The 12,895-nt window shown below is 46.7% G+C and overlaps 1 protein-coding gene and 1 long non-coding RNA gene across 2 annotated transcripts in view; both read left to right on the forward strand.

The window, feature by feature from the left end:
• Tsbp1 (testis expressed basic protein 1) overlaps window positions 1-11,569 on the forward strand; it is a 46,436-nt gene extending 34,867 nt beyond the window's left edge. The window contains exon 13 of the mRNA XM_052164427.1: window positions 10,774-11,569. Coding sequence (XP_052020387.1) covers window positions 10,774-11,358 — 585 coding nt within the window. The 3' untranslated portion in view covers window positions 11,359-11,569. The remainder of the gene's footprint in view (window positions 1-10,773) is intronic.
• On the forward strand, window positions 4,748-8,490 carry LOC127669440 (uncharacterized). The gene is made up of 4 exons (XR_007974364.1): window positions 4,748-5,027; window positions 6,468-6,484; window positions 7,933-7,953; window positions 8,420-8,490. It is a non-coding gene; the product is annotated as an uncharacterized LOC127669440 (long non-coding RNA).
• Window positions 11,570-12,895: the final 1,326 nt, after the last annotated feature.

Consider the following 12,895-nt stretch of genomic DNA (forward strand, 5'->3'; position numbering starts at 1 on the left):
CAAAACGCTCAGCAGGCACCATAAACTAGTGTGGGGAGGAGAAGCCTGAGGTCTGTGGTGAATGAGAGGCTGCTCCACCCAACCTACTCATTCATAGAAGGAAAAAGCAGGCCTGACATGGCAAAAGCAGCTCAGCTGCTCCATGTCTGTGGTAAAAGTCCCAATTTTTAACCATGATATGTATCTGGGTCTGTCTGGTAGACTGCAAACAAATGCACACTCCCCTTCCCCCCAAACACACTCAGGGTAGTTTCTAATCGTAGAATCTTAGTGATTTCCATGTTAGGACAAAGAGCTGGTTTGATGGATTAGGACTGACACTTCTGATCCAAGCTGAGCTAGTGCTTCTCTGAAGTTCCCATCCAAATATACCTCTCATGCCCTCAGATCAGCTAAATATGTACCCACTGTCAGGACAGGCCCAAGGACAGATCTGGAAACTCCAGATTAGGCATAGGCCCTTCTGTCACTGTTTCTTGGTCTTGGAACAGAAAGCATCTTCAGGAAGAAGGTTTATTTTGGCTCATGATTTGAGGGTGGTCCAGCATTTCAGGGCAGCAGGTATATGTGTGCGTGTGTGGGGGCGGGGGAAGTCCAGCATGTCAGCACAGTAGGTAGGGGTTGGGTCTAGCATGTCAGGGCAGCAGGTATGGGGGGGGGGGGGCTCCAGCATGTCAGGGCAGCAGGAGGGGGGGCTCCAGCATGTCAGAGCAGCAGGTGTGAGGAGGGGAGGTCCAGTATGACAGGGCAGCTGGTGTGAGGAGGGGAGGTCCAGCACAGCAGGGCAGCAGGTGTGAGGAGGGGAGGTCCAGTATGACAGGGCAGCAGGTGTGAGGAGGGGAGGCCCAGCACAGCACATTGCATCTGCAGTCAGGAAGTAGAGACGAAGACCACCGACCCTCTGTCCCTCCACATTCGGTCCGAGACTCCAGCCCGTGGAAGGTGCCATGCACATCTAGGGTGGGTCTTCCCTCCTCAAAACCTCCTCTCTGTGGGGCTGAGGAGCTCTGCCTCTCTTAACTTAAAAAGAAGATATATGCTGCTCTTGAAGCAGGCCAGAGTTTGATTCCCAGCACCCAAATCCAGGAGCTCACAACCACTTGCAACTCCTGCTCTGGTTATCCAATGGCTCTGGCCTCCAAGAGTTTCAGCTCTCAGGTGCACACACCCACACACTGACATACAATTTAAAAAAAAATCAGAAAGCCAGCTGGAAACACTATCATAATAGATATACCCAAAGGGGTGTCTCCTGGGTGGTTCTAGATCAGTCTAATGATAATGCATTTCCTGAAGGGTAAAGAAATTGTCACAGCACAGGACACGAGGTAGAGCGTGAGAGGGACACCAAAAGGCGAAGTGCTTCCTCATGGGTGACTTCAAGAAAAAATATTTTAATAAAACACATACTACAGATAGTTTGAAGAAAGAGAAGACAGATATATAAGAAAGAAAAAGGAAAGACAGACAGACAGAGACAGAGAGACTTGGGGGCCCAGGAGATAACTCAGTCCATTGCGTGAGAATGCCCAACAATTTATTCTTAAACTAACTATGTACATCAAGAGTGGGGGTACATGTCTGTGACCCCAGAACTCCCCGGGCAGGCAGAACTCTGAGTTCGAGGCCAGCCAGGCCTACAGAGTTCCAGGACAGCCAGGGCTACACAGAGAAACCCTGTCTCGAAAAACCAAGTGAGGAGGGAGAGAGGAAAGAGACTGAAGCAGGAAGAGTATAAACCCAACTAGTCTGAGCAAGACCCTAGCTACTCACACCCACCTCTGAAAAAAAGAGTCGTGCAGAACCTCCCAAGTCCACTTTATGATAAATGCCAAAGAAAAACCTTGGGCACATGTGTAAGAATTCACATACAAGGGTTATGGAATCGTTAATAATTTAAAAGGTATTGAGCATATTTTTTCTATATTTGTATGACTAAGGAAAACCAGAACTACAGTATTACATTATATTTATAGATAAGACATTTTTTAAAGATGACTCAAATAAATTAAAACAAGCAAGTTTAGAGATGCACAACAAACAGTGAGGCGGCTTTTTTTAGTTACTGGATACACACATCTAACTCATGAGAGCGGCTGTCTTAAGGAGCAGGTGGAGATCCACGTTCCAAGGCTTGTCTCCACCATTTTCCTCAACTGTGAAAAACATTCTACTATATGTGGCGACCATCGCTCCTCGGCCATTAGTGTGAATGTGTTTTGTTTTGTTTTCCTCAAAACAAGAAGAGAGAGGATAAAGCAATAGCATCTAAGGAGGCAGTCCTGGAATAACGGAGCACCTGCAGAAGATCAAGCCTTCTGTTTTCCTAAGAGGGGCAAATCCTCATCACCCGCTAGCAATAAGAACAGCTCTGCTGTGATCTCCTCTGTCCTTGACAAGATTTGAAGGCATCCCACTTCCAGAACTGAAGCCCTTTCCAGTCAAAGGTGCAGTTCTCGGATGCTGGCAAAGCCGCTGCCTCAAAGACCCTTGCAACCTTGAACTCAAGAGAAGCAGCGCTGACTCACTCACAGCAGCACTACCACTGAGCCTGAGACGACAGGACTCAGGCTCACCTAGCAGTACTGCTGCCTAGCGCTCCTCAGACGAAGCAGGGCGGCCTTGCCTATGAACAAACGCCCATGAGCAGTCTCGGTGTTTGTATCTTCAGTGTCTGTAGAATCACATTCACGCCTAAGAAAGCGGCTCAGCCGGTAAAGGCTCTTGCTGCCAATCCAGATGACCTGAATTCCATCCCCAGGACACACACGGTGGCAAGAGAGAACCAACTCCCACAAGTTGTCCTCTGATGCCCACACACGAGCATCAAATGACAGTGAAGGATCAAGGTAGCTCAACTCACAGTCTGGGCCATTTCCTGACTTAACCCAGAGACCAGATGAGAGAGGGAGACGAGCCCCACCCCCAGCCTTGGCTCCTCCTCTCCTGCTGAACCTTCCCCCCACCCCCACCCTGTAGTCAGTTGGCAAGACTCACCCAGACAATGCACTCATGAACAGATATTTCTGCTATATAAAAAACAGACAGACACAAGCATTATACTGATTTGTCTTTTTTCATTAAAGCAAATCGTGGACCACCTATAATACGTAAGTCCTGCATTTTGTTTTCCTTAATTGTGTTGTCGTTAACTTCCTGCAGTGAGTCCCCGGTACTCATAATGTAATTGTACTGAGACCCACCACTTCTATGGTCTACTAGCTTTTCAGCACCACTCGCTCTCCTTTTTCTGGTTTCCTTACCCCTGTTCCCAGCAGCAGCTCTAAGCTGCCTGTGGTGTGATGCTGATGGTGTGATGTGGTGTGACGCTATGATGATATCTGTACTTACCTTGTGCCAAGTGGTGAACTTGGTATTTACATATGCCTATGTACTGCATCTGAGAAGTTCTTACTGCTAACATACGTGGGAGGAACTTTTGAGCTAACATACCCTGCCACAGTTACTCATACTAGGTCTCCTTAGCTGACTGTTAAGCCAGACGCTGGGAAATAATGGCCGCCCTCCCCCCCCCATGAAGTGCTTATGCAGATGGAGGCGGGAAAGTTTTCTAAAATGATCTTAAAAGCAACTGAGCCGCAGTAGAACAGCCCCAACTGAACACAGTCTTTGCAAAGAGGGGAATAGAAAGAGGGATAAGAAAGAATAGGGATGAGAAAAAAAATCTAACAGTGAATTTTTAAACTTCTGGGGAGAAAATCAGGAAAGAAAATAGCCTCTCCTGGTGGCCCGCCTCTCTCCCAAAAGGTGCCTCAGTTAAGAGCCCGAGGCTGCAGCACTTTTGCTAGACTGAGTTGCAGAGCGTAAGAAATACTGTGCGTTCCCCATCCAGAAACGGTGTTCTCATCTCTTTACCTCTTTCTTTTTCACAGTAAAAAAGCAATCAGGTAAATGCTGTGTCTGCTCGCCTCTTCTGCTGCCTTTCCCAACGTGCCAGACTTCGAGTCGCTCTAGTTTTATATTGAGCAGCTCCCTCTAAAGTCACTGGTAAATATTTTTAGAAAGCACAGACCCTACAGACGGCAAGTCAGACAGTGAGCCACAGCCCAGAAGCAGCTTGAAGTCAGGTATTCTCCTTTTGAACATTTTAAGTCAGGTTATTTTGCTTATGACTTAATCACAATGGCAGAAGAGTGGTTCTGTCGATGGGCCACTGTGTATCGCTTGATGTATGTATATGATGTCACCACGCCAAACTAGTCAGCACCCTCATTCTCCACATGACCCCCTTTCTTCGTTCAGCACTTGTCAGTCATCCTCTGCTAACTCCTTCTAAAACATGGAATGCTTTGTTGGGAATTACCAGCCCTCATTAAAGCAGGCCCGACAGTATCCCTGCTGTTTTAAGCAGTTTTCACAAACTGTCACCTATGGAAAAGACTATTACCTGCTGTTTTTCTTGTTAGAGTTTATAGGTCACCGGGATTTTAAAAAAGAAAAGTTAGAAATGGCAGGAACCAAATTGGATTAGCAAAGTTAAGTCATCTGAGATGTTACTCATTGACGGAAAAATTAAAAAAAAAAAAAAAGTAAAAATAAAATAAAAAAAATGGAGGTCCTCCTGAGCTCCAGATAGGGGCCCAGGTGGAAAAGGGTGAGCTCTCCAAGAGTTCACCCCTGCATTTAAATGTTTCTGACATGTTTCGTATCCAAAGAGGTTGAGAGAAAGGCAAAAGGTGGTCTCCTGCTCCTACGTCTAACCACATCTAACCACATCTAACTACATCTAACTACATCTAACACAGACGTCTTAAGAGAACTTGAGAGTCTATTTCTACCCTCACTGAAGAGGACTGTGAGGATCTCTCGCTCGGCACTGGCTTCACCAACTTCTGCAATTCTAAGGCATTTCCTGTTTGATAAGTACCTGCTTAGTGCAGGCTTGTCTGTCTCCACGTTAGCGTAGATCCCACAGGGCCTCCCAAGGAGCAGAATGTCCTGATTTTTAAAGTATAGGGCACAACACAACGACTAGCAGGAACATCGGGCACGACACTATTCTCCTGGTAAGTAAATGTTTTTACATACTTAGGCAGACTCCGCAGTGACAGAGGAGCAGGACCAGCTCCTACAAGTCACCCTGTGACTCCACCATGAACCACAGCGCAGTGCTCGGGGTCGGGGGGTCCTGACAGATAAACAGAGCTGAGGCAGGCTCCGGAGCCAGGCTGCACTATAAAGCATCCCAGCCATTCGCAGTTCCACCCCTTGACTAAGTGGAAGGAAATTGGCAAACAGAAGTTAGAGTTGTGTAAACTCTCCCCACTCTTCAACAAAGAGAATGCATTTTTCAACTAAGCACACAGGGAAGATGACAGGCAAAGCAGGAAGAGTCTCAGAGATGAAGGAACAAAATGGGGGTGGGAGGGGGAGCCAGAGAAAGAGCGTTTGCCCTGCTGTTACAGTCTTTCATTCTCCAGAGAAACTGAGCACCAAAGTGGATAACACAGGGGAATGTCTCTGCCTCAAAGTGCCCATGTTACCGTTAGAAAAACAAAACACTGCAGCTGCTCGGCATGAAGGGCGGGGCGTGGCAGGAGTCAGGGTGGGGCTCTTATTCTTTCCAGAATGCCTGTCTGGAAAGAAGTTTTCCTTAGTCATTTCTGTTGCCCATGTCAGCCTACAATAACTGTATTTAGATTTTCAGCCCATGTTGCAGAACCTTTCTGTAAGTGGTCTTTCTTTTCAGCAACCTGGTAGAATTAAGGATCCCAAAATGGAGAGGATACTGTTCCTAACAGATCTCTATTTGGAGGAATGCTTCTGTTTATGAATACCCCATCCTCATCCTCTTAACTGAGAAATCTGTTACTAATTACTCAGTAGGAAGGTAAACACTTGACAGAAAGAATGAGGGGGAAGAAAATCTCCCGAACAACATTTTTCCTAATAGCTTTTCTCCCTTTTTTTATAAATTATCGTTTGTGTGCACTGATGTTTCACCTGCATGTATGCCTACGTGAGGGTTCAGGTCCCTTGAGGGTGGAGGCACGAATGCGTGTGACCGTCTGTTGGGTACTGGGAATGGGCCCTCTGGAAGAGCAGCCAGTGCTCTTAACCACTGAGCCATCTCCCAGCCCAACAAGAACCTTTCGTAAGACATGAAACTTTCCATGTTCAGGAAGAAAAGCTATGGAGGATACACCAGGCATGCAGATAACCAGGAGAAGTGCGGGGCACACACACTGGAGGAGGAAAGGGGGAAGAGGGTGGGCAAGGGGAATGAAGCAGGTGGCAGCCAGTCCCATCAGGCCGGTCCCTTCCTCTAGACCTCCAATGCCTCTTACCACAGAGAGCTTCCCTGGGGGAGGTCTGGTGTTGGCAGAAGCTCCCTGGTCAGCTCTTAGGAAGAAAAGAAAAGAAAAAAAAAAAACAAACCCAAGAGCCTGTACCCTTGTTTCAAATGTTCTGCTAATATGTTTTTTTGTTTCCTGTTGTCCTGCCAGTCACCCCAAGCCTTTTGGTAAGTTACTTACTCCTCTCTTTCTGCACTTCAGTGTTACTCCTCCCCAGAAGTAAAATGATTTTGGACACGTGTTTCCCAACCCCTCTCCTCCCCTGTTGTCTAGAGTCCCTTAGGCACTGAAGAATTGACTATAGAATGTGCACAGTGTGTAGCCAGCAGTGAGGAAAGGAAGAGGACACACTACAGCCGAGCACGCATGCACTGACGCAAGCGTCAAGACCCTGAGTGGTGGTGGTGGTGGTTGCTTTAAGGGCTATTAGTGCTGAGACTTTTGACAGAGATCCTGCTTCCAGATATCATTAGCCCTTTAGGAAAACTAATGTGCCACATGCCATAAAGTACATTAGAGTTCAGGGTCTTCCTAATTCCATTTATAGAAACACGCTGGACGGAATGTGAGGTGTGTCTCCAGCGCCTCCTTTATCAAAATTCCTGCTGGAGAATTTTCAAGGAAATCTTTCACCGCTAAATGTGGAATCTATTTTCCCACCACTTCCTAAGAAACCAGTGTTTTTTTGCCCCTTTCCCTCCACATCTGTCTTTCCAGCACAGTCTTAGCTTTTTAGAGTCAGGTCAAGGTGACAGTCCCCACCCATTAGCTGGCAAGTCATTATCCATCTCTTCCCAGCAACACCTACTTCCACACTCGGGGTTGCTGATAGCAGAAATGGTTTGTTAGTCCTTCGGTTCACTGCCAGACACTCTCTGGGTAGACATGAACTCCCACAAGCACCATGTGGTCCTGAAAGAACTGGGTTTTTAGTGAAATAATAAAGCTCTTGCCTATTAGCATTAAGACAGATTTTGTTTAGGGCACTAGGGGGAGCAATTCACCCAGCCTGGGTGGCATTCTCCCGCCAATTCACCCAGCTCTCAGCGCTCTCTGTAGCATCCCTAACCCCACAAAGACAAGTGGTGTATGTCAACTCCTCCCCTAAATGAACCTAAAGAGGAACAGTTGACCTTGCTTGTGACCTCTAACTCCTGATGAAATTGTTCATTGCTGTGCACTCTCAGCCTGGATCAATTCTGACTGCTGGGTGGCTCTAGAGAGAGAGAGGAGAGAGGGGGGCGCAGAAAAGGGGAAATCATTTGAAATGTAAATAAAAAATATATATCAAATAAAAAAAATTCAAGGAAAAATAAAAGGAAAGAAAACAAAAACAAAACAAAAAGACAATTCAGTTTTGAAGTAAAGCAAACAAGTGGTGGGAACCTTGCCGGGCGTGGTGAGAGAGAATAAAGAACCAGGCTGACTCCTGGATAAAGGAGCCCCTGAGACTGCAGCCCAAGATCAGTCCCCACAACCTGCACGCTGCATGCTTGCGGACTGAATCCCTCACTAAGTTCCCTCGCTGGCCTCTGTGATGGGGCGGGGAGGGGGGTTAATGGGACCCTAATACATAATTATTTTAAAACTAATTTGTTTCCTTTTTTCTTTTAAGGGGTTGCACGGAAAGGCTGGGGTAAGTCGGGGTCTTCTCCCTCAGGCTTCCTCTGGGATGGGTGGCGCCCTTGACCTCCACTCACATCGGTACTTTAGACAGCCAACCCCTGAACTCAGTGGCAGATAACTTTCCATGCCTTTCCCTCCACATTTGCTGTGGAAGTTTAAATCTTTTTATCTGTCTGCCTCCCTGCCCATGACTCTCCTTCAGCTTTCAGCCGTGTTCGGAGACAGGGGCTTGAAATCTGGCCTAAAGAGCTCCCATTTCAAACCATAACCGAAAAATTAAGGTGAAGATAGGGTGTGTGGCCTTGTAGGCCAAAGAACCAATTTGTAAATGCAGAGGAAAGCAAAGTGTCTGACATTTAGTTCAGTGGGCTCAGGCAGCCATAGGATTTCCCGTCCAGCTAGAGGCCTAGGGCTCGGGAGGAAGGGAAAGCCAGCAGCCGCCGACCTGACGCCTCCCCTCTGCCTTTCTCTTTCAGATGACTGCTCCTGGGGACTCAGTAAGTTTGCATAGCTCCCTTGCCACCCCCTCCTCTGTGAGTAACAGCCTGGAGTTTCTGTTCCCAGGTCCTCTTGAGTTGCATATTCTTCTGTCTGGAGTCATTTTGCCTTTAATGGTTCACTCTTGTCTCAGTTTTGGGTCCTTCTAGTCTATTTTCCTTTTGGAGTAGAACGCAATATCTCATCTCTGATTCAGTTACTGTGGAAGAACACTGACGGTCAACCCCCCATCGTGGAGTCCAACGACTCTCAGCCTGTCCAAGAAATATTTACATTACAATTCCCAATAGTCACAGAGTGCAATTATAAAAATAATCTTATGGTTTGGGGTGGGGTCACCACATGAGGAACTGCATTAAAGGGTCACAACATTAGGAAGACTGAGACCCACTGGCACTGTTTGTCATAACTTGGGGTCTGCTGTCTCTGTGCTCTGCTCTGGCAAACTGACCGTTTTCACTTCAAATGAAAAATCCTGTCAGGTTTTCTTAAGCCTGGGCAGGGCTGACATTGATAGTCTGAGGATGTGAATCTTACTGAGGGAGATGGCGTTCTCTTGTCTGTGGGCACAGCTGTGGCTGGCCACACTCTCTGAGAGGGGAGTGGGAAGAAGACAGTGCTGAAGCGCTCACTGCTCTTCCTGAAGGCCTGAGTTCAGTTCCCAGCAGCCACGGGAGCTGCAACTTCCTCCCCTGCAGGCCTCCTAGGGCGCCCATACACATGGCACAGACATAAACAAACAAAAATAAAGATAATTTTCTAAAGAAAAGCTATTGGAAGGTGGGTTTGCTTGGATAATCCCCACTGATGTCTCTTCTGTGTTTTGTTTTTTAGCACTGCATCCTATGGTAAGTTCCTTACTTATTCTCTGATAGATTCCAGGGTTCTCAGACTTTATGCACTAGACATGTTTACTCACAACATTGAGGCATACAATGCTAAAAGTCACATCAAGTGTTCCTTTTTTTCAAACCCTAAGGCTTCCAGTGTTTGCTTTGGGGAAATTGCTGCAGGAGAGTTGAAGCCCTACCAAAGAGCAATAGCATCTGACCCTCCCCTCAGACCACTTTCCAGGTTCCCAGTGAGCATGTCCTCACCCATCTCCAGCAGAGGATGAGGAAGACACATTCAGAACCCCAGAAGTTCATAGAACGCCTCGTTTTTTTTGTAAATGGAGGGCCCTCTGGTCATAATGAAATCTCACCTCCCTTTTGCTTCCTTCTAAATGATTATGACAGGCAGGAGGTCCTGAGACCCTGTACACAGTGAGCCAGCCTTCTTCAGCACGAATCCTCATGGTTTACTTTGGTAGCTTAGACAAAAACACAACATTTGTAGGTTTTGTGAGATCACACAGAAGAAGTCTCTACACAGGAGGGCTGGCTCACCCACACGTAATTGAATGGACCTGAAATTTTGACAAAATGTATTGACATATATATCAAGAAGTAGTCTAAAATGATAAAGCTGAATTCTGCAATCTGACTAACAGGTTCAGTTCCCAGCCCCACCCTTAGCATTACCTGGATCCACTCATTTTATCTTCCATGCCTTGGGTTCTTCATCTGAAGAACTAAGATAATGGTGTCCAGCTTACCTGGCTGTTGTGAAGACCAGGCTATTTAGTAGAATGTTCAAAAAACAGGTGCTGTGCTGTGCTGTGCTGGGCTGGAGATGCGGCCCTCGTGATGTCTCACAGCTGTCCGTAACACAAGGTCTAAGGGATCTGACACTGCCCCTGTCCTCCAAGAGCACTCCACAGACATGGTGCACTTTCACCAAATACACACACTTAACACAAAAGAAGTAAGTTTAAGAATGTATGGGAAGTCAGTGCTGAGACCTGGTGAACAGCTAACGGTTACCAGCTAGAACCATCATGACTTCTACATGACGAAACATGCTTCTTGTCAACAGGGACCGCACATTTGAGTTTCCTTCTGTTTTAAGAGAGAATTGTTTGTTCCCACAGTAATTCTGTTCTGACTTCTTCCCAAGCTACAGATACATCGCCCTCCTAGACACTAGGCATCACCCTAACCTGCTGGGCAAGTGGCAGGTGCCTCCCCATTAGAGTTTCCCTGTCTCTCACTGCTCTTCCAGTTAGCTGAGGAGTCCAGAATTGTACCAATCATATCTGCATCTTATTATTAGCTACCAATATCTGTTATCTAATGCCTTAAGTCACATTAAAATCTACACTGTGTGATTTCCACCAATGTATATTTTAGGGGGAGATCTCCAATTGTCCTCAGATTGTTGGTTTTAAGACATAAAAGGAAATCAGCCTTGGGGGAGGGGAAGGAAATGCTGGGTGCCTTAATCACACGCTTTTGCTGTGTACTCAGTTCTGTCCCCAGGTTGCAAAGGCCAGATGAGACATGGAGGGAGTGTCACCTTCCAGGATGAGTGCGGGAACGCCATCCCCATAAAGTGCTGTAAGGAGCGCAGACGGTGCCAGTGCCAGTACTGCTGCATGGGCCACCAGCAGCGGCAGCCCATGTGGTGTGAAGAGCCGGCTCCTTCCTCTTCTCAGCAGCAGCAGCAGCCTCCACGAAGACAAGACTCTCAAGTAAGGCTTGACCAAAGAAGTGAAAGTGAACATAAAGCCCAGACCATATGTTATGAAGAGCCATTCCTTTTCAGAAGGCTGGAGTCCCTGATAAGGAGGAACCAAGAAGGGATAGTAATAAAGCAGAATGAGGGCGGCTTTCTGATAAAGAGGGCCGAGGACTACGTGTCAGAACGCAGAAAGAAGCGAAAGTCATCCAAGAGGGCATCAGAAAACCTAGGAACCGACTCTGACTCAAGTGCACCGAAAACCACAGAGGAATCTCACCACGCTCACGAAGAAGGAGAAGAGAGGAAACACAAGAGAGAAAAGAAGAAAAAGAGGAAAAAAGACAAAGACGGCTGAGAAAGGGGAAGGAGGCTAGGGCACAACATGGCCTCCGATGTGATCTCCCATCAGATACAAGCGACACCTCCCCTCACCCCGGTGCACCATGGTTACAAAGCCCAGCCCTGTAGACATCTCCATTTTCTGCTGTTCTGACGTTTGCCCTTATTACGCCTTCTTGCCGCAATCTTCATCTTCCAATGTTTGCTTTATTCGACAGAACATATAATCCAATTAATAAAGACCATGTTTTCGGAAACAAATGTCTTTATTAAATATCTAGTAAGTTCCTTTGACAGTGTTCTATCTCTAGCTGAGCCAGTTGACTTTGTGGCCTTGGTGGCTGCCAATGCTGTATCAGCGCATATATATAAAACATGAGGACAGCCACTTTGAAGATTCAGCTTTAAAATGTGTCCAAAAGTAGTTTACACTGACAGTCTTAGAAGAGCTTTGACAGAAAGGGGTCAGAAATCTTCAGGAAGAAAAAAATATCTGTCTGTCCTCCCTTCATAGGGTCAGAGAACAATGACACAAGCTGTCATTTTTGGATTGCACATATGATGGATTGCACATAGATACATGACAGAGCAGAAGAAAGCAAGGGGGAGCCAGGCATGGGGCGTGTGTCACATGCTGGTGTGCAGCTAGGACGCACTCACTGAGCCATCTGAGGTCGGTTCTAAAAACAATGGTGGGAAAGGAGTTTTTAAAAACAAACCTGAGTTTACACTTTACTCTTCTGACAACTGAAAAGCTTCAGGGTATCTGAGGCAACAGGGAGAAGAGGGAGAAATGGAGAGAGGGGGGAGGAAAGACAAGGGATGGTGGAGGGAGAAGAGGCCAGAGTTCAATTCCCAGTGCTTGTATCTGCTGGCTGGCTCACAACTACCTGGAATCCTGTTCTGTGGCATTCCATGCCCTCTCCTGGCATCCTGAGGCCCTGCATCCAAGTATACCCCTCCCCCCACCCCACCCCCACATATCCCCAACCAATATCCCCATATATATTTACATATAAATATGGGAAATAGAGTATATATGTGTATATATATATGTACATATATATATGTACATATATGGGGGATTTATTAGAATAACTTATGGGCTGTGGTCCAGCTAATCCAACAACAATGGCAGAATGGCCGTCTACCAACAAAGTCCAAGAACTCAGTCCATGAGGCTGAATGTCTCCAGTGGTCTCCGGTATATGCCAGAGTTCTGAATAGGTGCGCTCTAACACCAGTAAAAGTATGGACTTGCCAGCAAGAGTGAGAGCAAGCAGGCAAACAGAGTGCTTCCTCCTTCCACTTCATGTGCTTGGGCCGCCAGCAGAAGTGTGTCCCACAGTAAAGGATCTTCCAATGGCAAAATATCTGGATTAAAAATGGGTCTTACTACAAGATTTATTTGAGAAAAAGGCTCTCACGGGTGCACCCAGACACTTGGGTTTTAGTTAATTCCAGATGTAGTCAAGTTGATGGTCAAGGATAGACATCACAGTCCTCAAAACATGAGAACTACTCAGGCTGCTAAGACTGACAACAAGGAACTG

Source organism: Apodemus sylvaticus, chromosome 19, assembly GCF_947179515.1.
Source record: "Apodemus sylvaticus chromosome 19, mApoSyl1.1, whole genome shotgun sequence".
Taxonomy (NCBI): domain Eukaryota; kingdom Metazoa; phylum Chordata; class Mammalia; order Rodentia; family Muridae; genus Apodemus; species Apodemus sylvaticus.